Source organism: Mesoplodon bidens, assembly GCF_964165515.1.
Source record: "Mesoplodon bidens genome assembly, chromosome: 3".
NCBI lineage: Eukaryota > Metazoa > Chordata > Mammalia > Artiodactyla > Ziphiidae > Mesoplodon > Mesoplodon bidens.
This window is the reverse complement of record NC_138178.1, coordinates 129,908,180-129,935,353: the sequence shown is the minus strand read 5'-3', so window position 1 is coordinate 129,935,353 and position 27,174 is coordinate 129,908,180. Positions and strand designations below refer to the sequence as shown.

At 46.0% G+C, this 27,174-nt stretch overlaps 1 protein-coding gene across 2 annotated transcripts in view; it reads left to right on the top strand.

Moving 5' to 3' along the window:
• The window catches only part of NID2 (nidogen 2), a 78,541-nt gene extending 51,435 nt beyond the window's left edge, over nucleotides 1-27,106 (top strand). Inside the window, exons 9-21 of one of the 2 annotated variants that reach the window (XM_081229076.1) lie at nucleotides 5,319-5,462; nucleotides 6,168-6,296; nucleotides 7,264-7,407; nucleotides 14,529-14,648; nucleotides 15,478-15,708; nucleotides 19,384-19,605; nucleotides 20,214-20,383; nucleotides 22,573-22,702; nucleotides 23,111-23,282; nucleotides 24,106-24,263; nucleotides 25,439-25,562; nucleotides 26,027-26,139; nucleotides 26,412-27,106. In XM_081229076.1, the coding sequence (XP_081085202.1) occupies nucleotides 5,319-5,462; nucleotides 6,168-6,296; nucleotides 7,264-7,407; nucleotides 14,529-14,648; nucleotides 15,478-15,708; nucleotides 19,384-19,605; nucleotides 20,214-20,383; nucleotides 22,573-22,702; nucleotides 23,111-23,282; nucleotides 24,106-24,263; nucleotides 25,439-25,562; nucleotides 26,027-26,139; nucleotides 26,412-26,422 (1,868 nt within the window). In that variant the 3' untranslated portion in view covers nucleotides 26,423-27,106. The remainder of the gene's footprint in view (nucleotides 1-5,318; nucleotides 5,463-6,167; nucleotides 6,297-7,263; nucleotides 7,408-14,528; nucleotides 14,649-15,477; nucleotides 15,709-19,383; nucleotides 19,606-20,213; nucleotides 20,384-22,572; nucleotides 22,703-23,110; nucleotides 23,283-24,105; nucleotides 24,264-25,438; nucleotides 25,563-26,026; nucleotides 26,140-26,411) is intronic. The other variant, XM_081229077.1, reaches the window with a different exon arrangement.
• The last annotated feature ends 68 nt before the right edge of the window (nucleotides 27,107-27,174 follow it).

Below are 27,174 nucleotides of genomic sequence, written 5' to 3'. Positions count from 1 at the left end.
ATATCAATATTGGTTTATCAGTTATAACAAATGTACCACACTAATACACGATATTAATAACAGGGGAAACTGTGCAAATTGGTAGGAGGTAGCTATGGAAACTGTACTTTCTGCTCAATTTTTTGGTAAACGTAGACCTGTTTTAAAAAAATTAAGTATGTTAATTTTTTTTTTTTAATTAATTTATTTTTATTTTTGCTGTGTTGGGTCTTCATTTCTGTGTAAGGGCTTTCTCTAATTGTGGCAAGCGGGGGCCACTCTTCATCGCGGTGCGCGGGCCTCTCACTATCGCGGCCTCTCTTGTTGTGGAGCACAAGCTTCAGACGCGCAGGCTCAGTAGTTGTGGCTCACGGGCCTAGTTGCTCCGTGGCATGTGGGATCCTCCCAGACCAGGGCTCGAACCCGTATCCCCTGTATTAGCAGGCAGATTCTCAACCACTGCGCCACCAGGGAAGCCCAAGTATGTTAATTTTTAAAAAATGTTCTAGGCAAGCCAGAGGATGAGCCTGGGAAGTCAGGGAACTCTACAGATGTGAAATGACCTTGTCAGATCAAGGGAGCATTTTAATTCTGAAAACCAGTAGGCAGTCTTCCCCTAGAAGAGGCACATGAGGAGAAAGAATGTTTCCCTTGTTCAGTTCTGTATTGATACTGCTGAGCCCAGAATCCATACCTCAGAGAGGTGAGTCTGTAACTGGAGAGTCTGTGCTTCACCACTGGAGCTGAGGGCCCCCTAAGCCTCCTTGGGCTCGATGTGCAGCGGTCACTTCAGCAGTATGGTAACAGGAGATTAAGGTAAGAGGACAGGGCTCCTCCCTAGGATGTAGAGGTGATTTGAAACGGGAATCCTGAGCTTGTTGGTGTGGTTGGTTGGTTTGGTTTTAAGAAACTGGGTTGGGGGGCGCAGCCATTGAGTGTCTGAAGAAGGAATTATATGGTAGTGAATTAATAGTATAAAAATGTCAGCTGACTTTACAGGAACACGTACCTCAGAAGGAAGGAAAAGATCTCAAGGAGAGATTTCAACAGAAACACCAGGGGAAAAGGACCTTCACCTTTGAATGTCCAGTTCAGCCCTTCGCTGAGTGTAGGCGTCTCATCTGTAAGAAGAGTAGTTTATCAGGAGAGCCTCCCAGCCCTCAAGGTCTCATTCAGACTCTGGAATCAAGTAAGGAAAAGACAGATCTCTGGGTGTATCTTTCCTAGAGACATACCCGAAGGGAGAAGTAGTAAAGGGTCAGAAAGCCAGCAAACTGGCAGGTACCAAGTTGCTAATTTGCCTTTAGAATTGCATGATTTTTCCCTTCTACCCAGGTCAAATAATAATAAGCAGTAGTAGTAGTGCTAGTGTAGTAGCAAAGGACAGTCTTCCTGACGCCAAGCACTGTTCTAAGTACCTTGCATGAATTAACTCATTTAATCCCCACCACAGCCCTACCCAGTAAGGGAATTGTTACTCATTTTACAGAGACTGCGGTGTAGACATGAAGTAATCTGCCTGGTCACAGCTAGAAGTGTTGAGCTGGGACTTGAACCCAACGCCAGCTCCAGAGCCCACTGTTTCCCCCTCACGGCACTGCAGCTCCACGTCGACTCCACAGACCCCGGGGCTGCCTCGTAATATAGACCAAACTTTAAAAGAAGGAACGTGGGGATTTACCCTTTGGGTTTCAACCCTGCTCATCCACCCCTACAGAAAATAGCAATACTGTTCATTCTACCCGAATAGGAGAAAAATGGGGAAGAAAGAAGAAAATTTATTTATTTATCTATTTAGTTTTTCGGTACGTGGGCCTCTCCCGTTGTGGAGCACAGGCTCCAGATGCGCAGGCTCAGCGGCCATGGCTCACGGGCCCAGCCGCTCCGCGGCATGTGGGATCTTCCCGGACCGGGGCACGAACCCGCATCCCCTGCATCGGCAGGCGGACTCTCAACCACTGCACCACCAGGGAAGCCCAAGAAAATTTATTAAAAGGAAAACAAAACACAACCTTTATTTTCTTTCCCCTCGCAGTGCATGGCAGTATCGTCTCAAGAGCCTTTGCCTTTTCCTGGAGGGAGCGGTTATCTGGCTGGCATGTGCGCGAAACAGCACAGCTGCCCCACCTGACGTGGGAGCTCCGGGTTCAGCGTCCCGGGTTCTAGAAGCAGTGTCCAGAACCTCCACAACCCTCCAGTCAGCCCCCTGCCCTCCCCGAGGGTTTGAGCTTCCCATGCGGCTTGGCTGGTATTGGTGGGTTCACAGGGCAGGATCCAGGAATGCTTCCTGCCTTTGCTCTCCCGCTCAGCTCTCCAGCTGAGGAGGCTTTGGGCTCCTTTGCGTTGAAGCTGAACGGACTGTTCCTTTAAGGAAAACCACTCTTCCCCTCTTGATTAAATGGGTAAATTAGTTCCAGATCCTCTGTCAGAGAGTCAAGCTGTTCAAGAGGGTAAGGGTGAAATAGAAAATGTCTTAAGAAGGATACAGCTCTTCTTTATTTACTATAATAGGAGAAAAGCTAACTAGCCATAGAGAACGGATAACCAAACAGTTTTAGAAATGGGTTTTTAATATAGTGTGTTTGGAGACCGAATTCTGAGCACAGGGCCTCAGGCTCAGAGAGGGTTGACACTTGGCTTAAAGCTCTGCTGTCACCACCTTGAAACTTAATAATTTTTGAACAAAGAGTCCCGCATTTTCGTTTTGCGCTGGGCTCAGCAAATGATGTGGCCGTGCTGTCAGTGAAGTCTGTTTTAAGTCAGCGTGATGTTTAGTTATGCACACTTTCTCCTCAATTTCAGGTACGCTAGTGTGTCCTGTCCAAGTTTGCCAATCAACTTCTGTGCTGCATGTTTTTTCTTTTAATGCCTCACCGGGTGGTAAACTCCTGACATTACGTATACTCACTAATCTCTGCTGGAGTGTGCCACGGAGACATTTTGATACTGAAAAGTACTGAACATGAGGGCTAAGCCACTAGTGTTTGTAAACGAAAACATTTCAAAGCTCACTTCTTCCTTTGACTGGGTACGTCGGGAATTGGTACAAAACCCTCTCCTAAAATGGAGAGAGAATAATGGGGGGCAATCAGGTTCTTGTCTCACGTGGGGCCTTCAGTGAGGATGCAACCCTGTCTTTCTCAACTGCAACACACAGGGGACTGACTCAGTATGTTGGGCAATACGATCAAGTCAACCCAAGTCAACCCCGTAACTACAACCCCAGTGCTGTGCTCCCGGGCCCGTTTGGCAAGAGAACCAGAGGGGAGGGATGAGGGACGTCCATGGATGTTCGCGTGATTTGGGGAGCGAGGCCTCTGCTGGCGTACTTCAGCGCCTCAAGTTTAAACATGCTAGAGCCACTGTTGGTCCTGTTTTCTTGCAGAGATTCCGTTACTCCAGCCAATGTCACTGAGGTGAACTGAGGGTAAACCCATGGCCCTCCTTATTTTCAGGCCATAATGTGGGAATCCATGATAGGAGAATATTCCGCTGCGAGACCACACATGGTGTTTCTTATAAAGTGATGATGGGAGTTTACCAGAGAGTGAAGGCGTCCCATCAGGGACTCGGCCAAGGCATCCCCATTCACAGCAGACCCATAGAGGAAACTGGAAGAGTCGTAACGTGGGCGGTGGGCTAGCACTGGGGAAGTGGCCAGGCATCCTAAGGACTGGAGGGAAGTCCATCTGTGAGGCAGGCAACAGCAGCAAGCACTTGAATCTAGACTGGGAATTATGTGGGTGAGGCCCACCCACATGAGGTCAGGGGGTGGGGAGAGGTGTGTGAGCTAGAGTGAAAGCAAAGGGAGTCCAGGAGGAGGTGGTACTGCCAAAGTCTAGGGATGCCAAGCTGCTGGTTTCTAGGGCAGTGAGACAGCTGTGGAGGGCAAGGTAGGCTTGTGCGCCAAGCTGGCTGTCGAGACAGAAACCCGGGGACAGAAGTCTATTTATCATGACTTAGATGGAGCCCCATTAGGAGCAGGGATGGCTTGAGGTAGAGCCCAGGAGGTTTGGGTGGGGCTCGTGCAATCTTTTGAATCTAAGGTCAGAATTAATTCTCAGGACTGAGACGAAGCTAAAACTTCAAGCGAGAATGAACTCTGCCCAGCTGATGAGGAAGAAGGAACGCAGTCACTGGGGGCTGTGTGCGCTGGCCTGTGGCAGAGTTTCCTTTCACATACACTGAATTGGGTTTTCTTTATTTTCTTCAGCAGTTCTAGCAGATATAAGCATTATTTTTATTCTCACTTTACACCTGAGGGATCGGAGAAGTAAATGGAAGTGCCCAAAGTTAATGGATTCATCCAGTCTGGGCAACTGGGGCTGTCTCCAGCGCCACCATCTCTGTGCTCTTGGCCTCGATTAGATGATTTCATGAAGTTCCTTTGGTGGTAGTTGTAGCAAAATGATGGAAAGCATGGGTGGGCTCTGCAGCCAGACTGCCCAGCTTTTTGATGCATCCACCTCTTCTGGCTGTGTGACCTTGGGCAGGTTACTTGACCTCTCTGTGCTGCGGTAAAATGAAGATGATGACGATACCTTCCTCACGTTATAGACATGAGTATTTAATGGAATGGTATATGTATGGGTTTAGAACAGTGCTAGGCACATAAGTGCTTAATACACATTTCTGTTACATTCGATCTAGAAGTAAAGGTCTTTAGGGAAGATTTCAGATGTTAACAGTCATCACTACCCAGTGGATGGATGGAGTCATGGCAAGGTTAATCCTAAGGAGTAAATACTGTGAAAGCCATTCCTATTTATTTGGTCTTATAAATCTTTTTTTTTTAAAAAGCAAGATTTTCTCATTAATTGAATTTTGACCCATGGAATAGTGCACTTAGTGAGAGACTGCTCAATTAGGAGGCAGAAATTTGGGGTATAAGTCCTTGATGTACCACTTCCTGGCTTTGTGAGCTTGGGCAATTTTTCTAATGTGTCTCGCTTATTTTCCTTATCGGTGAAAATTACCAATAAAAGGAATGACAGCCTGCCTCACAGAATTATCCTGAGAAGATAGAATGAAAGCACTTTTAAATAAAAGGATGCCATGTGTTGGATATTTTTATTCCCTGACACAAACCTGCTGTAAACAAGAAAAGGTTAGTTGTCTGTAGAGTAGGCAAGGGGAAGCCATTCTGGAATCGAAAACTGCAATGCAGATGATCCGCCCTCGCTTTGGATATTAATAATTTAGTAAGGTCGCCAGGCGGGCCCCAGACAGACAGGTCCACAGCCAGTTCCAAGGACTTGCCGATATTCTTCCTTCTGTGCCATTCTCTTTATGACAGCCAGATTGTGCTTTTGTTTTTTATTTTCTCTCTACCCATGCAGGGGACTCAGATCCCACCCCAGTGAATCCTTGCTATGACGGGAGTCACACATGTGCCACCACGGCTCGTTGCCATCCGACGACAGGTGTAGACTACACCTGCGAGTGTGCATCTGGGTACCAGGGAGATGGACGGAGTTGCGTGGGTAAGAGCCGTACGCTCTGTGTTCCCTCATGGAGTCCTCCAACATTATGTCCATAGAAGACAAGTGTCTGCTTTGTCATCTCCATGGATCAACGAGTTTAGCAGCTGTTCATCTAAATACAGCTATTTAAAAACTAAGCATATTCTGGTTAGGTTTAAGAGGGTAGTTTGGAGGTGGGTATTTTTGGCTTGGACTCTGAAAATGGCTATTGTAACTCCTGGATATTTTACATTCTCAAATGTTGTCATTTTAAGACGGAATCAAGTATTTTTTACATTCATTAAAGAGTACATTTTCTGGTTACCTTCAGATTTCAGACATTCACCTATTTCTTTCACTTACTGTATCTCAAAAGCAGTAGTGGAAATTTCTTTACATTTTAAAAGAAAAATCGTTACTTTGTGTGTTTCTCTTCTAAATGTTCAGAATTGTTTAAATGTTTAAAGAATTTGCAGAATATTTGTTCAAAACATATCCCCCTGGGGCTCATACTTGAATGACTTGAAATAAATGTTTATTTTTATGACGATCTGCAACATGCAACCACATCTAGTGCTTAGACAGCATACATTTCAACCCCTGTTGAGTCTACCAACCATTAGTCCCATTGAAACCTCGTAGGGGTGAGAGAACATTGAGCTTGCAGACCTTCCACTTGTGGGGACTTTGGTTTAAGCAGCCTTTTCTGTTCTTATTCCTTCTTAGATGTAAATGAATGTGCAACTGGCTTCCATCGCTGTGGCCCCAACTCTGTGTGTGTCAACTTGCTGGGAAGCTACAGGTGTGAGTGCCGGAGTGGTTATGAGTTTGCAGACGACCGGCACACCTGCGTCTGTGAGTGCCAAAACTGTGCCTCTTTTTGGCCAAAATCATGCTGAACCTTGCTCTTGGACTCATTACTGTTTCCACTTCCGTTATACAGAAGTTTTGTTGGATGGTTTTCTAGAAAACAGACAATTTACATGGAAATAACCCAAAGCTATGGCTCAGTTCCGCCCTGTTTGTTGGGGTTTTGTTTTTGTTTGGGTGTTTTTGTGTTGTTGTGTTGTTGTTTGTCTCTAAATAGATATTTTTGGTGTAAGTTATGGAAGGATGCTCACCTCTGTCGGGACTGCTGTGTATCTTGGTGTTTGGCCCAATCGTGTAACAAGACTATGAACTTCTCTAATACTAACAGGTCTAGATAGAGGTCAAATGTTTCTCAAATTAGAATGAAATGGATTTGTAATTCAAAGAGGCCTGTCCCACTTGACTGGTCAAAGAGCTCCGTCTGTAATAAATATAGCCTTTCTAGAATTCCAGAAAAATACTTGACCAAAGAGTGGATCCAAAAGAACTAGAATTGCAAATTCATCCCACTGTTAGAGCAAGATGATATTAGAGACAACCCACTTTTTAATCCAGTGAGATGAAAAAGTAGCGATCACAGAGACTCTGTGTGTGTGTGTGTGTGTGTGAGAGAGAGAGAGAGAGAGAGTGTGTATGTACGTACGTATGCAGGCATGCAAAGCAGCAGTGCTCTGGGGAGTTATAAACTTTAATCAAGGACAGTTTTTGATGACTGATCTTCATGCCTAGTGTTATAGCCACAAACCATGATCAGCACTTCTCAAATTTTAATATGCATACAAACCATCTAGGGATCTTGTTAAAATTCCTATTCTGATTCACTGGCTCTGCTCTGGGGCCTGAGAACCTGCATTCCTTATAAGCCCCCAGATGTCCTGATGCTGTTGGTGTGCAGGGTTCACCCATTCGCCGGCCTGGGCTCTTGGACATCCTTGCCTTCTTCTCTTTCCAGTGATCGCCCCACCTCCCAACCCCTGTGAGAATGGCCGTCACAACTGTGCTCCCGCCAGCCAGGCCCAGTGCATTCACCACGGAGGCAGCTCGTTCAGCTGCGCCTGCCTGCCTGGTTATGCCGGCGACGGGCACCAGTGCACCGGTGAGTAACTGTGGGCGGCCTCAGCGACCCTGAACATTGCTTTGGATGCACATCCCCAGGGCCTCTCAGAAGCCTCTCCCTTCCTTTGACTCACACCGCTGTGGAACTGCCGAAAGAGAAAGAAAAGGTGTCCTTTGAGTCAGAAAGAGAGGCCGAGGGTGATTGCCCTGGGACCAGATTGTTGAGCATGTATGGTTGTCCTTGGAAGAGCCGTGCCTGGAGCAGTGGGGAGACCCTGCCAGCTTGTAACCTTCTGTTCCCTGGAGCTAGTGTAGCCAGGAGAGATGTGGGGAAAGGCATATATCCTCCTGGGAGGAAGTCTCCATCCTTCAGTCTCTCTGGCTAATGGCTTAATTCAGCACTTCCAGTCCTGCCTAATTTTTAGTTGCTATTCCCCTGCGTGAAGTGGTAATTTAAGCAATCTCTAAACATACATACAGTTCTGTGTAATTTATTCCTTCTTCTCTCTCTCTGGAAGGGGAGAGGGAGAGAGAGAGAGAAGAAATAAATCCACAGATATAAAAGGATATTAATGCATACCTAAGTACTCAAAGCTTTTCTCCCAGAAATCTAACTATCTTTAAGACTTCATACTGAACTTCATAAAATCACTAAACCAGAAAGCAGGACTAACTGTTGAAATTTAACTTAGAAATGTATGAGGTTGTTACTGAAAAACTAGGCATAATACTGATTATAAATGTTCATGAAACTGGGATTAGTAGTACCTTAATATAGAGATCATTCAGTAAATCTACATAATCACTAAAGATCTTCAAAACATCTGGCAGTAATGCACACAAATAATGGTTAAATGAGACACTGGGAATGAGAGGATGGTGGGAAAAGGGTTGGTTTTAGGAATATAAACCTAAAATGCAGGCTTTCCCTGTCTCATCAAATTGCTTCTTGCCTCTGCCCCCGTACACCTGGGCCCACTGAGCTGATTTGCTAAGAACAGCCTTGTAACTCCTGGGAGCTTCTTAACTGATCGAATAGCTTGGCCCTGACCTCCTTGCTAGATGTTTGATTCTCCTCCTCCTTCCTTTTCCCTTTGGTTTCAGCAGGACAGGCTGAGTGGACCAGCAGCCTGAAGTCATATGTTATTGACAGAACAGACATGTCAGGGCAGCACAGCCCCTCTACTGCTTTCCAGATGTGGGGTTTTTAGGGATTGTCTGAACCTGGCTCTTTTTTTTTTTTTTTTTTTTTTTGCGGGACATGGGCCTCTCACTGTTGTGGCCTCTCCCGTTGCGGAGCACAGGCTCTGGACGCACAGGCTCAGCGGCCATGGCTCACGGGCCCAGCCGCTCCACAGCATGTGGGATCCTCCCGGACTGGGGCACGAACCTGTGTCCCCTGCATCGGCAGGCGGACTCTCAACCACTGCACCACCAGGGAAGCCCTGAACCTGGCTCTTTAATGTTTCCACTTCTGCTGTACAGAAGCTCAGCTGTATGGTTTACTTCTGAAAACATAGTTTATATTGAAATGACCCAAAGCTGTGGCTCAGTTCAACCCTGAGGTTTTTTTTTTCTCCCTAAAAACACCCCCTGTTTGTTTGTTTGTTTATTTATTTTTTATTATTATTTTTTAAAGAATCAATTTTATTTATTTTTTTATTTTTGGTTGCGTTGGGTCTTCGTTGCTGCACGTGGGCTTTCTGTAGTTGTGGCGAGCGGGGGCTACTCTTCGTTGCGGTGCACGGGCTTCTCATTGTGGTGGCTTCTCTCGTTGCGGAGCACGGGCTCTAGGCACACAGGCTTCAGTAGTTGTGGCACACAAGCTCAGTAGTTGTGGCTCACGGGCTCTAGAGTGCAGGCTCAGTAGTTGTGGCACACGGGCTTAGTTGCTTCATGGCATGTGGGATCTTCCCAGACCAGGGATCGAGCCTGTGTCCCTTGCATTGGCAGGCGGATTCTTAACCACTAAGCCACCAGGGAAGTCCCACCCCCAGGTTTAGACAGAGCTCATATGCTTTTCAAGTTAGGATGAGGCAGATTTGTACGTCACAGATGCTTGTCCCAGTTGACCGGCCAGAGAGCTCCATGTGTAACAGATACTCTGTACAGACAGAGGTATCCTCTAGGTCTGGAGGGAGGGGTGTCAGGTGACGCACATAAACTTCTCATGTTTCTGCTAAGCCCCGCAGTGGAAATACTGCTCTTTCTACCTCGTGGGACTCATCATTCAGTTCGATTTCACACACTACTGGCTCTCAGAAACGAGAATGCACAAAGGAAAAAATCTTGTCAGTAGAATTTCATATTTAAACATCTGGCTGCTCAGGTCAGCAGAGATGGTGTTTTGAAAGTATTTCATTCCTTAGGGCTTTGGTTTAAAACAAAGAAGTTGAAATTATTGCAGATTAGATGTGATGAGTGTTAAAATCAGAATGTTAATGTAGGTGAGCTGCTTCTTGTCCTAACCCCTTCTAGAATCATTCTCTTTCCCTTCTTTTAACTTCTGCTTGTCCTGTAGGACTTGGGTTACATTTTGGGGTCATATTAGGATCCTGAAATTAGCTACTTTTCCATGCTGGGAGTTTTTATAGGGTTGTCATTCTTTGTTATTGTTGTCTTCTTGCTGATTTCTGCCATTTTCAGTTGTCCCTGTTTCATCTCTGGTTCTCTATTTTTGAGATTCTATCTGGAACCCACAAACTTAAAAATAGGCCAATCCCATCCATTGCTTCCCCAGTGTATTAGTGATCTACTGCAGCATAACCAATTCCCCCGAAACATAGCAGCTTAAAACAATACACATTATTATTCTCTATATGGTCTAGTCAGGGGGTCTCTGTCAGACCTGGGGCCTCATCTGAAGGCCCAGGTGGGGAAAGAGCCTCACATGGTTATTGGCAGGATTCAGTTCCCCAAGGACTATCAGACTGAGAGCCACGGGTCCCCGCTGGCTGTTGCCTGGAGGTGACCTTCAGCTTCTTGCCACGCGGACCTCTCCTACAAAGTAGCTTCCTTCATCAAAGCCTTCAGCAGGGGGTCTGCCAGCAGGTTGGCAGTGATCACAAAAATGACATCCCCTCAATACTGCTTTAGTGTCTTGGTTGGAAGCAAGTTACTCAAAGGAAGGGGATTACATAAGACACTGACTATCAGGAGGAAGGGATCTTTGGGGACCACCTGAGAGGCTGCCTGCCATAGTTACCCTACGGTTGCCGTCCAAGCTTCCAGACTGTGGGGTAGTAGAGAATGAATAGTCATTTTCCTAAATACCTGTGCTGTGCCTAAATCAGGCTGGGCTAATCATGAAGGAGGCTTGCAGGATAAGTATATAAATGTGTGTGTGTGTGTGTGCATTTTTAAAGGCATGTCCCAGTGTGCATGTGTCCCAGTGACCATAGCGATAGAGAAAAAAGAGAAAAATAGAGATGAAGGCTCTATTTTGTGGAAGGTGTGCACACTTGAAACACACATTTGTTTTCACTCCATCAAACTAGCATTAAAAGGGTGTGTGGGTTTTTCTCCAGCCAGTTTGTTAAAAACCAGGTTCCCCGGGGAGGCTGCACTTGGCTTTGGGTTCTTGACCTAGTCTGAGTCACGAAGAGGAATTACTTTTGTGAAACTAGAATGAAATCTTTCCAGCTCCCCTCAGTGGGGATTGATTTCAGCCCTGCATTGGTGTGAACTGGATATTTCTCAGGCATGTTTGTCCCTGCAGATCTTGATGATGCTGCCGGGTGGAAAAGCAGAATGTTTTGAGCTGGGACCTTTCCTCACGTGTGAGTTGAGGTACTGGGTTACAGATGGCCCATTACCCAGAGAAGGGCTGTGAGGAGAGGTACTTATACTGTCTTCTCTCGTGGTTTCTATTGGAAGCATGTAGATGCTGGGTAAGGTATAGTAAAGTTGGCGTGGCCACAGCAGAAGCAGAGAAGAAGCTGATTATACTCACAGGTCCCAGAGAGCGGGTCACTGCATGCCACGCACGATCCAAAGGGCACAGCCAGCAGCAGGGTTCTTGCCGAGTAGGTGGGGAGCAAGAACTCATGGGCCGAAGCCTTTGTTGGGGTCTGGAGGCGGGTCGATTTGAGTTGACGCCAGGAAATTTCACTGGGTGGTTCAAAAGCAAAGCAGGGGAGGTAGAGAGGGGGACGCTCGAGTCCAGGGGTTGGGTTTGTTTTGAAGGGATTTCAGCTGGTTTTGGGTGTGGGCTCAGAAGTAAGGCAGGGAGAAGAATGTTGAAGCACCAAAGCATGAACTCAAAAGAGAGAATTTTTAATACAGTTTCCAGACAGGTTTTCTTAGCAGCTTGGCAGAGGACAGAATGGAGAATTACCCTGAGAATCAGCCACCTTGCGTCATCTGACGGGTAAGGGGCTCCACTCTGCCTTGGACCTCGCTGCCTTGACCTCAGTGCTCAACCAGTCCTTGAAGAGCCCAACAGTGATGGTTAAGCAGCCCCCGTCCCCAGTGGTGTAACAGGAAGCTCCTCCCTTGCCAAGGGGTTGAAAATCTCTCTGCACTTTCTCTTGACACCTGACCGCCTGTGAAATTGGGAAGACTTCTCCTTTACACAAAACCTCTGGTTTCCCCCGCCTAAGGAGGGGTGTAGCCTGCTCTGTACCCAGGCCCTGGAGTAGCTGGCGAGGCTCCAGTGTCCTGTCACGGTGCAAGGTTCTCCAAAGAGGTGTTGGACACTGTGCTTCAGGGGGTCTTAAACTTCTCCAGCTTTGGGGGACAGGTGTTGCTCACTTGTGATGCTTTCAGTCTCTTCAGAGACTTTCTCCCTGTTGGTCGTTCATCAGTTATTGTCTCCCCATGACTTTGGTATCTGTGGGAGGATGGCTGCTCTTTCGGGTCTGGTCAGAATTCCTAGGCCATAGGCTTTAAGAACATGACTCGGGGGGCTTCCCTGGCGGCGCAGTGGTTGAGAGTCCGCCTGCCGATGCAGGGGACACGGGTTCGTGCCCCGGTCTGGGAAGATCCCACATGCCGCGGAGCGGCTGGGCCCGTGAGCCATGGCCGCTGAGCCTGCGCATCCGGAGCCTGTGCTCCGCAACGGGAGAGGCCACAACAGTGGGAGGCCCATGTACCGCAGGAAAAAAAAAAAAAAAAAGATCATGACTCGGTACCTCTGGGGAGTCCTCTTTCTCTTAGTTCAAAAATAATCACAAGCAACTGATCCGTGGTTTCTAGAAATAGGCCCTGTATCTCAGGAATTCCTGCTTCCTGCCATTGCCTGGGGTTCCTGTTACCATGAGAAGTACTTTTAGCATATGCATTATGAATAGCTTTAATTTCCTGCATTTGGCTGGACGTTAATTTTTACAGCTTTGGTTTTATAGCATCTTCCAGTCCCAAGGATCTGGATGGGCACCAGCTTCATCCAGCTGGGCATTTGAGTTGTCCTTCTGAAGAGACAGTGGGCCAACCTCAAAGATAATTAAATATGACAATATAGAAGCCATGATGATTGGATTGGAGATAAGCTTTTTGTTGTTGTAATTATTTTTATTTGGTTTATTTTTGGTTAACTGAGGAGCTAGCCAGCAAACCTTGTTTGATTCTAACCTTGCAAATGAGTTTATAACCACTTTCCAGCCTTTGTCAGTGAAAGGAAGGTGACTAGACAGGCCCACTGCTCATCTAGGCAGAGCCTCTCTGGGTGGCATTAAACTTGGTTGTGTCGGGCATTCAAGGGTTTTGGACTTCAGAGTAAACTGATTTACGTGCAGTAAACTCCCTGAGCCTGAGGATAAGCAGTGTAAGTAATTACATTGCTAATTACGATGTCAGAGACTCATCGCCCCTGAACAGAAGGCCTGTGTTGTGTATCCAGCACATCCACTTACTGGTACCTGGGAAAGGCCCTTAGTCATGGGAAGGTGGCTCAGTGAAAGCATGGTCACAGCAAGGGTGCCACTGATCACCCTAGAAGAGATTTCACCTGGGTCCCGGAGGCTGGGCAAGGAGCCACATCTGATTGACATTACATTCAGGGCTGTAAGTCTCTGGCTTCCAGGGTGCGATGTGTCTCTGCACGAGCTGTACGGAATTGATGCAGTTCTCTCCTTCTGGGCCTCCTCTTCTCTAGGTTTTACACCGATCACCCCGTCCCACATTTTTCCCTGTTCACACATTTTAAAAACATTTCTTGGATGTTACCTCAGATGTGACTACTCTGTTTTATTTTCAGTTGAGCCTTGATCAGATCTACACCCTTTATCCTTCTTTTACTCAGGAAGACTTCCTGTCCCTGAAGATGGCTTATCTCAACCACTGGCCATTGGTTTCAACAGTTATATTTTCAGACTTTTATTTATTTATTTTTTGGCAGCAGGGTGGAGCAGGGGTGGTGTCTTGCTATCGTCAGCCTGTGCTGATTTCAGTAAATAAAAGGAATGTAAGTCAGCCTTTGTTCGAAGTTCCAGGACGTTGCAATTTTGAGAAATGTGATAATTAATCCTCATGGTACCATATGGAGAATGTTGGGACCTGAATTGTTTGTACTGATAAGCCAGACAAATTTAGATTTTCTTTTCTATGTGTTGTTTCAAAATCTCTGATAATATTTTTCTTATACTTCTCTATTTCTTCTAAAGGTGGAAAATAAAGAAAATTTCTGATTAATTGGGCATTCTAGGTAGTAGGACTCTGACTATGTAAGACTGAATGTGCTTCTAACTTAGTTGAAGAAGTATTTGGAGCCTCAATGGGTTCTTTGCATCTGTAAATCAGTGCTACAGGGAGATGGTGCCAATAAGGAAAGGGAAAAAAAAAAAACTATTGTTACATATATTTATTATATGGAATACAACGGAAGGGAATGAATGGTTTATGGACTAAAGGCTAGTTCAAAGGTAAAAACTTCCTGGAATTCACTGTAGATGAAAGGTGCCAGGATATATTTCTCTGTGAAGTATATATGTGTTTGATTTCTACACTGAACGTGTCGCTCGACTTTGGACTGTTGAGCTTGCCTTTAAGGTGCCGACGTGTTTCTGCTCATGCCCAAGGTCTTCTGAAGTGGAGCCCTCATGGTTGATCCACGTGCACTAAAGCCACGTGGTGGCATAGATTGTGTGCAGTGAAGTCATGCTCCTTCCTTCCTTCCCTCCCTCCCTCCCTCCCTCTCCCCCTCTCCCTCCCTGACCACTGCAGATGTTGATGAATGCTCAGAAAACAGATGTCACCCCTCAGCCACCTGCTCCAATACTCCTGGCTCCTTCTCCTGCCGTTGCCAACCTGGATATCATGGGGATGGATTTCAGTGCACACCTGGTAAGGTCTGGGGGGCCAGATCAGGCACAGAAAACTCCCGGATCCTTCAATGCTGTTTTTCTACAGCACCTCAGCCCACCCTTGACTTATCCGGGTCTGAGGCCTGAGTTGGTGGATTTTCCAGGCTCTGGATTTTTTCCTGCATTATTTCTGGCTGCCTAGTTTATTGATAGTTCACTGGTTATTAGCATCCTGGGAGGCCTGATGTATGACCCATCCATGGTCCTACCTAGTAGCAGTTCTGGTTAACTCTCTTGGTGATCTGCTTTGCCTTGATAAGTGCAATTTAGATGAAGCCTTGAGATCAAGCTGACCGACCAGGAGGCACATGCTGTAGCGAGCGGGGAGTTAGCCCCCATGGTGACTGTTCTAGTAGAACGTGGCCAACATGGTGCAGTCTAGCAACTGCCCTTGACCTGGAGTTTCTCAGACTTCAGCTCTGGACCTCAGGGGATGGACACACTTTTAATTGTTTTCTCTGGAGTCTCTTAGGATGTTTGGACAGAAGTCATGGGTTGCTCTTCATTTTACCCAAATAGCAATAGGACCCTGAGTGCTGAGGGGAGAGGCCTGTTTCACTGTATAATCAGCCAGGACTTACAGGGTAAACTGTGGGAATTAGGGAGAAATTAGGGAGATAGTGGCAGAGCTAAAATAAGAACCCAGGACTCCAAAATTCCGGCGCCTTGCTATTTTTCCCATGTTATCCTGTCTTCCAGTTATAGAAAAAAAGAAACCCTCAGGAGACTTTGAGGCTGGCTGGTAAAAGTGGATGGGTTGCAATGCCTTTTACTCCTCCTTTGTATCTCCTCTGCCCTGGTCCTGGAAGACCCCACCTCTGGACTGAGACCCTGTGAGCACCAGCAGCGTGATGCCCAGGCCCAGCGCACTCATCCTGTCGCCCAGCTCCACATCCCGCAGTGCGATGAGCAGGGCCACTTCCTGCCACTGCAGTGTCACGGCAGCACTGGCTTCTGCTGGTGCGTGGACCCCGATGGTCAGGAAGTCCCTGGCACCCGGACCCCACCCGGCTCCGTCCCGCCTCGCTGCGGACCACAAGGTAAGCCAGTCAGGACAGACACCCGGTCCCAGCACAGGCCTGGGGCAGAGCAGCAGAATGGTGCTTACTGGGGGGTAGATTGTAACCCCTGCCCAGGCCACGCAGACTCAGGGCTGATCATCATCCTTGCGTGTAGCCTCCTTCCTCCTAGGAACACTTGAATGGTGGGCACACACCTATGTGCACGTTCATCTTACAGGGACACAGAGACCCGTGCGTGACATGCATGTTGGACTCCAGCCTCTTAGACAAGTACAAGACTAGAAGTTGAGACTGAGTGTGGAGGTCAGGCTGAGGTCACTGCCCATATCTGTTACTGCAGCTTAGGGAGATCTTAGAGCTTGATGACCTTGCCAGACCAGCCTCTTGTCCAAAAGGAAAACGGCCTTCCCATGTAACTTTGTATCACTTAACTCTGACTTCTGGAGTGCAGGAAACAGTCTGAAGGCTGTTTTAGCATCAGTGGGAAAAATAAGTATGACACGGGTAGGTGGATGCAGCTAGTTTGCTCTAAGCAAGTAACCCCAGCCCTCTCTAGCCAGGCTCGCATGTCGATGGGGAATCGCTCTTGCTCCTGTCACCTTTAGAAGAGATGCAGGAACCTGTTTTGTTAGCCTGCGTGATCTGAGATGCAGCACATGAACCTGTCTGTTACCGTCTGAGCACTCCCCACCTGTGTGAGGCGTGGTTCCCAAGCGCTCACAGTTCATGCCAACTGCAGGTTGCCAAGGCAGGTTTCTACGCCTCGCTGAGTTGTTCAAAGATGGGAAGACCTTTTTCTTTTAATACAGAACAACTTTATTATGAAGAACATAGAATTGGTTTGATATTGTTTTAGCCAAAATAATTCCTGTACATATCCATGAGCTTGCTATTCAAAGATCCTTTTTTTTTTTTTTTTTTGCGGTACCTGGGCCTCTCACTGTTGTAGCCTCTCCCGTTGCGGAACACAGGCTCTGGACACGCAGGCTCAGCGGCCATGGCTCACAGGCCCAGCTGCTCTGCGGCATGTGGGATCTTCCCAGACTGGGGCACAAACCCGTGTCCCCTGCATCGGCAGGCGGACTCTCAACCACTGCGCCACCAGGGAAGCCCCTGAAGATCCATTTTTACTATTGAAAAGGGTTCCATAAGTACTAGTCTTGGCTTTTAATGTATGAGAGTAAGAACTGGAGAATTACTACCAGTTTTGATCCTTTCAATAATATGAATTGTGATGGCCAGGACATTAGTGGTTCTAAGATTCATATAAGTAAAAAGTGTTAATGCTTGATCTAGATGTATATATACCCTTGCTTCGTCAGTGACACTCCTAGTTCCTCTCTGTCCCTATTTTTAGGAAAATATTTTGCAGGTCCAAAAAAAAAAAAAATAAGGAATACAGAGAAATTCTGTTTCACTCATGCCTAGTCCTTAAAAAGTCTTGGTTCTAACTCCAGCTGTGGTTTGAAGAAATCAGATGGTTGGGAGGCATCTTAAGGGAATGGTTCAGAATTCTATGAAATTTATTAAGACAGGCATGTGTTAAGAACAGTAATCCAGAAGGGAGCCAAGAGAATGAAAAGTTAATTACTAAAAGAAGAACATGTTCCTTTGTGCAGACTCTTTCCCATGGCCAAGCTTCTCTCTTGGTGCTGGTTTGGCTTCGGTTGCCATTCCTGACCAGTCTCATCTGCATAATGGGGTTAGCTTTGAAGGGAGAGAGAACACTCTGTGCCCAAAATTTAAAAATATTTAAAACCCTGCCAACCAGAAATAGAAATAAATCCATGGTTGGATCAAGAAGTAGCTTGAAATAGTAAGGAATGATTGGGATGCCCACGTGTAGGTGACGTGAGGTGCCCCTTTCCCAGAAGCTGACTGTGCTGTGTGTCGCATTCCAAACAAAGAGATGGGCCTCGTTGGGTGGTCCCCTGAGAATCGATCCTCTGAGTTTGTTATGTGGATCTGGGGCAGTGCTGGGAACTTCTCCAGGGAATCCCACCTTGTGATGGATGGTGAGTGGCTGAGGAAGTGGCACTTCCTTCTCTGGTTCCTTTGAGACACATCTGGGTGAGGAAGTCAGTCTCTCCTTCTCCAAGATGTTTTAAAAAGAGCTTTGCTTCTTGTGGGTCATAAGCTATAGAGACAGCCTGAAGGGCATCCGTTTCCCCCAAATGTCGTGAGTCTTGGAGTTGTGCTCATTGGGTTTGAGCTCTGAAGATTTTATTCACCATCCTTTCCTAGGGGAAGTGTAGGTGCTGGAACCCAAATGTAATGTTTCCAACTGTTCTTTGAAGCCATTGGAGGTTTTGACCAAAGGAGTGACATGAAATGAGTTTTTTTAAAGGGACTCTTTCTGGCTGCTAGTTGAGTTTACAGTGGGGTGGTGGAAAGGGTGGGCAGGAAAGATGATGGAAGCAGGGAAACCAGTAAGAAGGCTGTCGTAGTAATCCTGGCATAAGATGACAGGGGTGGGTGTGGTGAGATGTGAAGATACACAGCTGACATTTTTTTGACATATCAGACGTGGACAGTGAGAGAAGGGAGTCAGGGATGACTGGGCCTGAGCAATGGAAAGAATGGAGGTGCTGTCTACTGACATGGAAAAGTCTAGGGAAGAGCAGCTTTGATGGGGGAAAGCCCAGTTTTTGTTCTCCTCCGAGATCTCTGTTACACATCCACATGGTGGTATAAGTAGGTACTTGGCTGTATGATTCTACAGACCATAGGCATGAATTGCAGGAATTAATGAAGAAATACCTTCTACTTAAGTTCCTTTAGGTAATCCTATCTTAGGAGGCTGTACAAGTTAAACTGCCTGAAGCAGTCCTCTCAGAGAACCGCCGTGTTTGGGACAGAGCCTTGGCAGCCCTGTGGAAGCAGTCTGGGAAAAAATTGCAGGCAGAGAAACTGCTCTGCAAGGGCAGCTAACAGGAGTTTAAGCATAGTGGTGAGGAAGCGGGGTATGGGCATGGGGGGCAGGGGGAAGGATGGGGAAGGAAGCTGGAGAAAGGAGGAGATAGAGCAACATGGTGGGAAGCTGGAGCCTCCAGAAGGTTCAGCTTTGAGATAAGCCCAGAGCAGGGCGGCCAAAGGACTTCACGGAGCTGGAGTGTCTCACAGTCAGTATCAAGTTGTTTGCCACCAACTTTCCTACGCTCACACATACTAATTACAGTAGGTTTTACTTTTACTCAATATAGTTTTCCAATGGACAGATACTCAGGGCCACGTAAGTAGGGCATTCAGTAATACTTTCTAAGACACGCTGGCCAGTGTCAGCCCTCTCAGACGCAAGTCCTGGAGTTTGAAACAAGAAAGAATAAATATTGGCTTTAAGCATCATGTAGGCCCTGAGTCCCCAAGGACTGTTAGACGCCCCTTCCCAGGCTGAGCGAGCCTTGCACCCCGGATGTTACCTCCTCTTGTTCTCTCCTGATGTGGCTGGGCCTTGATGACAATCCTTCTGGCCTAGGGAGACAGGAGCATCAGGACGACCCCTCCTCCTGATTCCTGTGGAGAACTTCTTAGAGCACTTCGCTACTCAGGGCCAGCATCCAGGGGCTTGGCTGAGGCATCGTTAATGGACACGAGGAGGAAGGCGGCCAAGAGGCCAGGAGTGGGGATCTTGAGCCACATGCTACATTCCGTCCTTGGTTCACAATCAAAGGCTTTTTGTCCCCACCTGCTCAGAGCCCACCCAGAGGCCCCGGACCGTCTGTGAGCGCTGGAGGGAAAGCCTGCTGGAGCACTACGGTGGCACACCAAGGGACGACCAGTACGTGCCCCAGTGCGATGACCTGGGCTACTTCGTGCCCATGCAGTGCCACGGGAAGAGTGACTTCTGCTGGTGTGTGGACCAGGATGGCAGAGAGGTGCCAGGCACCCGCTCCCAGCCAGGCATCACCCCTGCATGTAAGCACCCAGGGGCAGCATCTGAGGTGTCCCTGAAGGAAAGCTGCCAGCTGCGGGTGCAGGTGGGGGAATGAGGGGTGAACAGGTCCAAGAGAAGAAGTCGCTGATAAGCCGTGTTGATTTATAACCTGGTCTGCCCCAGATCCCGATTCAGATTTAACATTTGGTTTTGTCATTAACAGTTTCTGTAATTAGAACATCTGGAACTAAATTCGATATGCAGTTTCTCCTCCCTTCCCCTACTCTGAGCCCAGGGTGAAAGGGGACACGTGTCACCCTGGGGCCCCAGAGAGAAGCTGACACAACACTGGCTCTGGAGTTTTTCCCTTAAAAAAAGAAAAAGAAAACTTTCTCCTTTGTTCTGAGGGGAATGTTTTGTTGTCTTCCTCCCCAGTAATTGGCAGTGATTTACATAATTGATCTTTGGGAAAAAACCCTAGAAATTAGAATTTCTTTTAAGGAACATCTGGAGCACATCTGCCCACGGTGAAAACTTTTGATGTTTCTGGAGGCTCTGGTATGCGGGAAAGTAACTTCTCTTCCCCTCCCCCAACCCACCCCGTTTCCTTCCCTCTCTGCTACTCATACCCTCCTCTTCCCCACGGCAGGTATACCCACGCTTGCTCCGCCCACAGCCCGGCCCACGCCCCGACCCGACGTGACCCCTCCACCTGTGGGCACCTTCCTGCTCTATGCCCAGGGCCAGCAGATCGGCCACTTGCCCCTCAATGGTACCAGGCTTCAGAAGGACACAGCCAAGACCCTGCTGTCGCTGCATGTAAAGTGGATTTCTCCCCAGGGGGGCGGGTCTGCATCGGGTTTCCAGATCTGGGCAAGGCCTGAGGTGGAGGGGGATCCTGGAAGGTTTCTGGGCTTCGGTCTTTGGGAGCCTGACACACAGAAGAGGAGGGGGATCTCTGTGGCTGGGAGTCACGTCTGACTGACCAAGGCCGCTATCCCCAGTTGGCTCATGGGGTTTCGGATATGTGGTAAGGGAATTTCAGAGTTGTCAGCATATTGAGGGGGCATGTGGGGATCAAGGGAAAATGACAGAAGGTAAACCCAAGTCCCCAGCATTCTCTTTAAGCCATAGACATCTCTGCAGAGATCCTGAAAGCCAACTAATGACGGCCTCATCGCTGCAGCCCTCTGCCCTCCCATTCGGTTCTGTCGACCAGCCTCTTATCTTCTCTGACTCCGTCATAGATGAAACTTTGGGGAGCGTGTGATCATGGAAAGGAACGGACAGGGCTTTCCCCAGGGGATGCTGGCTGCTTCCTGAGCCAGCAGCCTCCCTATGGTCAAGGCACTCCATTTTGGAGAAGGGATTTCTTCTCTAAAATGTTAAAAAGAGAAGGGAGTTCACCAGAAAGGCACTGACACAATGGAAAATCGCCTAATTCCATTTCTAAACTTCACGCTCCAGGTATTTGCTCATCTATGAGAAAGAATAATACAGCGTCCACGTTTACATTTACTTCTGTTAATGAATAACCTCTTATCTGGTCCAAAAAAGTTTAGAAGTAGCCGGTGTTCAGAAAACAATGTGGGTTTTTTTTTTCAAGATGTGAGTTGTGTATGTGTTTCCAAACACTCGCTGTTTGGTAAAGTTTCTCTAAAAGAGAAAATTGTCATCACCTCAAGCTAACTGTCCATTTATTCTAGCAAAGTCAGGTGGCTTCACTGCATTTCTGAACTTGCCTCTGATGAGGGCAGGGTTGTTGATGGTAATGGTGGTGGAACTGAAAGAGCAATGGAATATGGGTTCTAAGCACGTCTTGTGGAAACTTAAACTGGGACTTTTTCCTCCAAGAAACCTTGAAATCATTTACATGAGTTAATGGATCCCATGATTCCCTGGGTTAATGGAGGCCCGTGCACCCGTGCCTGAGACAGATGACTTTAAATTTTAAACTTGTACTTGACCTTCAGATCCTCCCATATAAAAACTGCCCACTCTTAATCCTGCCTTGTAGTTTCTTGTACTGACTCCTCCCCCAGAGGCATAAGTTCAGGACAGCCCCAGGAGGCTGTTAGGCAAGCAGGGAGCTTGCATGACCTCAGGGACAGCTGGGTGGCCCCTGCATGTTGCCTCTGCACATCTGCCAGGCTTCTCAGAGCAGGACTCTGGGTTGGAAATTGAATGAAGCAACTTCTGTGCAGAGGTTTGGAAAGGAATATCACAGACTCGGCATTTAAAAGAAGACTGCATCATTTATTTAGTAATAAGGAAGGAGGGGAGAGCTCCCTAGCCAGAGGTCAGGTGACCACTATTCCCCAGTTCCTTAACCCATCAAGTTGTATACCTTCTTTTACACAAGAGTACAACTAAATGATTGCCTTGGAGTAAGAGGCAGAGATGGGGGTAAGGGTGACTGCACCTCAGATAGCAGAAAGATCTCACAGGGGAGGGGAGGGGAGATTTTGTTATATATTGGCAAATTTTAGAAAGGCTTTTTGAAAAAGTGCTGATAACGTTTGAAAGAGTCACAGTTTTTGTCCAGTGAAATATTAAAAGACTGACTTCGCTGAGACTAGCATTTGTCCTCTAATCACTGAAGGGGCTAATCTTTTCATGAAGTCCCTTCTGTTTTTACCACTAATAGTGCTTATTGAGAGCTTACAGTATATTAATTACTGATTAGGATATTTTATAAGCAATTATGGTATTAATGTTTATAGCAGCCACGTGAAGTAGGTATTGTTATCTTCATTTGGCAAATGAGGAGACAAAGGCATATAGAAGTTCAGTACCAAAGTCACACAGCTAGCAAGTGGCCAAGCCTGGCTCTGCCCCGGGAAGTTGGCCTCCATCACCAACACAGCTAACCACTGTGCTTGGCTGCCATAAAACCATGTGATGCAGGGTTGTTCGCTGCAGCCATGCATGAGTGAGGCAGCCGAGCATGAAGTCGGGGGAAATGCAAGGAATCCTAATTCTTCCAATTCTGTGTCTTGGTCACAAAGGGCTCCATAGTCGTGGGAATTGATTACGACTGCCGGGAGAGGATGGTGTACTGGACAGACGTTGCTGGACGGACAATTAGCCGTGCCCGTCTGGAATCGGGAGCAGAGCCCGAGACCATCATTAACTCAGGTCAGCAGCTTCACCCAGAAGACAATTCCCATTCCATTTCGTTCTACCAAGTCCAAGTTATTTGTCTCTTTCATGCCCAAGGCTCCCCTCTACCTTCTTGATAGGACTCTGAATAGAAAGGGCTTGCAGTAAGAATTCAAGGTGTGGCTACAGCTGATGCTGCCTGGCCCCAGCCCTGGGGACGCCTGGTGCCATCAGGCTGGGAGGTCTTGTTAGGCTAGAGGGTACTAGAGGTGGCAGAAAAACTAACGCAGGATCTGTTCCTCTATTGACTCTGTGTGTTTTGACTTAGAAACTCTCAAGACTTTTTTTTCCCCCAACTATTCAAACACGGTAAGCAGAGCTCTCTGCTTCAGGTTCACCTTTCATAGCTGCAGTTGCTCCAGCCCTGCCTTTGTTTTATTCCAGGTCTGATAAGTCCCGAAGGACTTGCCATCGACCACTTTCGTAGAACGATGTACTGGACAGACAGCGGCCTGGATAAGATAGAGAGGGCCAGGCTGGACGGCTCTGAGCGCAGGGCCCTCTTCCACACGGACCTGGTGAACCCCCGTGCCATCGCTGTGGATCCAATCCGAGGGTCAGCCGGGCTTCCCTAATTCTCCTCTGTTACCTGTAGATCCTCATTTGAAGCCCTTGGGCTCTAAGTATAGTTGTAGGGGAGGGTCTAGAACATGGGCATAAAAGTTCAAAATATATTAAGTTAATAGTACTCACTGAGGATCTACTAGGTGTCAGGTACTGTTTAGGGAAAGACAAGGTCTGTCCTTTCATGGAGTTTATGTTCTACTAGGAGGAAGTAAGACAGTAAACTAATGGATAACAAGGAAATTATTAGGCCTGTGATGTGATACATAGAGAATTCAGAGTATGTGAGTGAGACTGGGGGCTACTTTGGATCAGACGATCAGGCCAAGCCTGAGACAGCACTTCAACCGGAATGAAGTCGGTCTCCTCCAGCAACACATTAGGAAATCCCAGTGTTAAACCTGCAGTGAGGTTACCTGCATTAGTTGGTGAGTAAGCAAAACTCAGACACCAGGCATGTTATTTCTCTGGCCTCATTTTCACAGTGGCAACAGTCAAAAGGACAATGTTTCCTGTCTATGATAATTGCTAAGGTCATCAACTGGGACGTATAACTTGGTCCGTGTTTCAGTAGGACTTGTTACAATCAGGGAGGATTTCTATACCTTGAGAAACTCTTGCCATTATTTAATGGGGCTTCTACCAAATGAAATTCCAGAGAAACCTTCAAATCAGTAAAGATAACCTTCAGCTTTCATTTTCAGCGAAGTGCTTTTGACTCAGAAATGCTTAGTGAAAAGCCTCAAAGATGGTTCTGAAATTTGGGTTCTATACACTGGGGAAGGTTTATCTTTCTCCATTTAATTTATCCACAGCAACCTGTACTGGACAGATTGGAATCGAGAAGCTCCTAAAATTGAATCGTCATCTTTAGATGGAGAAAATAGAAGAATTCTAGTGAATAAAGACATCGGACTACCCAATGGTTTAACCTTTGACCCCTTCTCCAAATTGCTCTGCTGGGCAGATGCAGGTACTACTACTCATGGAATGCAAATACAGAACACTACAATGTTCAGTAAGCGTGAGCACTCTAACAGGTTTCACAGTAAAACCAAATCCCACCATTTAGGACTTCGGGCTTACATTTGTAAGAGTACAGCAAACGATCTACTCCTTGTAGAGGACACTTAGTGATGCCTCCTGTGATGCATTTCCTGAGGTCCTGGATGTATGTGTTTGAATCAGGTGGTAAGTCTGAGGGCTAGTACTATGTCCAACCTACTTTTGTACTGCTTGCCCTTCCTCCACATGGGCACTTGGCACACTTTTTAGGTTAAAAATAAATATTACCTACTGTTGGAATCGACAGGCTTAGATAAATGAACAGGAGTTATTTTCCTTTTTTGCCAGTATTATAACATTTATAAACATCTGTTACTTTAACAGTCAGTATGCTAGTGTGCTGAGGACATTCTGTGAAAAGCGATGTGGCAGGATGGCTTCCTTCAGTAATAAATCTGGGTTGCCTATTCCCAGGTTCTCTCTTTCTGTTGTGTGATTTCATTATTAGCACAACTGACTGAAAAGATGCTGTTTCATTATACTGCATTTATATTTTTAATAAGTATTTGAAATTTAAATCAGGGTTCCATGAGAAATGTGAAACTTGGAGATTCTTGCCTCGTTTAGCTATTTAAAAATTTACATTGAAAAATGGCACTTTTTATTCCTAACTAGAAAATAATACAGTCTTTAAAAAAAAAAATTAAGGGTTTTAGTTAAAAGGCAGCCTTGGCTATTATTGTACATTGCTTACAAAGGGCAAGTATTAATAGTTGTCCAAATGTTATGTTTGTAACAATTTAAGAGCTAATACAAACTTTAACACTGATATAATTTCATCGCCAATGTCCTACTTTGGGAGAAACTTAGCCAGATTTCTGTCAATGCAATCCTTTCTTCCAAAAAAGGATTAAGAGTTTAAATTCCACTAAAAACTAGAATGCTCTTAAACAAACTGAGGACTGGTAATAGAATAGGAAAATTTTACAGTTTTTAATTTGTATTATTGCAATGGGGATAGAATACTCTAGTTCTACCTTTGTTTCCTTTGAGAATGAATTTACCTGCCGCTATTTTTGGTAAAGGATTTTTTTTTTCCCATCGCATGAAAGGATCTCTTTTCCCTCTTTGATGTTTTAAAAGGAACTAAAAAACTAGAGTGTACACTACCTGATGGAACTGGACGGCGTGTTATTCAAAACAACCTCAACTACCCCTTCAGCATTGTGAGCTATGCAGATCACTTCTACCACACCGACTGGAGAAGGTGAGCCTGACACACTCTGGACAAGCCTGAAAAGGCAAACTGTTTTGGAGGACACACCACTTGTACCAAATGTTAGTAAGCAACTTTAGTTATTAAGCCCTCCTGCTGAAGTTTTCATTTCATTCTCTCTCCATTAGCAGACATCACTCAAGTGTTACTGCTTTTAAAAGCATACTTTTACATCACCCAGAAATTTAATGGTATTGCTCACATGTAGCTTAAAAATGGCAGAGCTATTTGGTAAAAAACTATCCAAAAAGGAAGCACATTACTCTGAATCTGACCTTCAGAGAATAAAAGACTACCTTTAAATGGTACCATGAGGTATCTTACTTAGTTATGTGATTTAAAATGACTTTTAAAAATGTATTCTAGAAGTCTGGCAGAGATTTCTCTTCCTGATAAACTGGCTTTTTCTATCCAACCTTAAATCCTCTGAATTCACTCTTCCTTTCTGTTACCAGGGATGGTGTTATATCAGTAAATAGAGACAGTGGACAGTTTACTGATGAGTATCTCCCAGAGCAGCGATCTCATCTCTACGGGATAACTGCAGTCTACCCCTACTGCCCAACAGGTAAACGGACATGCTCAGGTGGCTCCTTTGGATCGGCCAGGTAGAGAAAGATCTGGTAACTGACCACACTGGGCCTGCTGCTGCCACCGGTGAGAGCCACTCTGACCTAGAAACGCTAATGGCCAACACATAGGGGTGACCATTCTACTACCTTAAGTCTACCTAGCTTAACTATACACAAAGAAAAGGTCTATTAGGATATTTCCTCTTTAAAAGGCTTGCTGTGGCAAACTGGATATAAAATACTCACATGCTGTCCCCTCCCTCCACAGGAAGAAAGTAAATATGGTATAAAGGACTTGAGAGTTTACAGTCGGAATCAGGACCCTGAAGAACATTTACTGCAAACAAAGGTGAAGAAAGTGAAAAAGCAATTGGCCATTAGAAGTTCTGGACATATAAGATGAACATTTTCAGTGCAAAAAGACTAAGTATATTTTGTGAAAAGTTTATACCTCAATCTTTACTACTGTATTTTTAAAAACAAAAGTTATTTCAAGTTTAAAAAGGTAACAATTTTGTTGCTTATTAAAGCAACTTTTAATAAACACTTATGTCATATTTAAAAGATCAAATTAATATTTAAAAGATCAAATTAATTGAACTAAGAACCAATTAGAGCACGTTAAGACCCTAAATATGACTATTGCTACAGATTCTTCCTGGCCAAGATATTAAAGTACATGTGATCAGTATGAAAATACGATCCTAAAGATCATAAACCTTGACGTAGAGAAGGCTATGCAGAACTGATGGGAAAGAGCCAACTTATTTTTTTTTTTTTACCTCTGCATAAGTGCATTTCTATTTATATTAAAAGGTGCTACAATGTTTCAGTTTGTATTTTCTGATCCTGTAAGTCCCTCTATAGAACTACCCACAGAAATTACTACATTTATATATAAATATCAAAGATGTAACAGTTCTCAAATTTTCTAGATTACTCCAATAAAATATTTTAAGTTTTCCTATGACTTACTTAAGGATCTGTATTGTCTATATGTATAATGAAGTCGGGGGGTGGCATGTACCTAA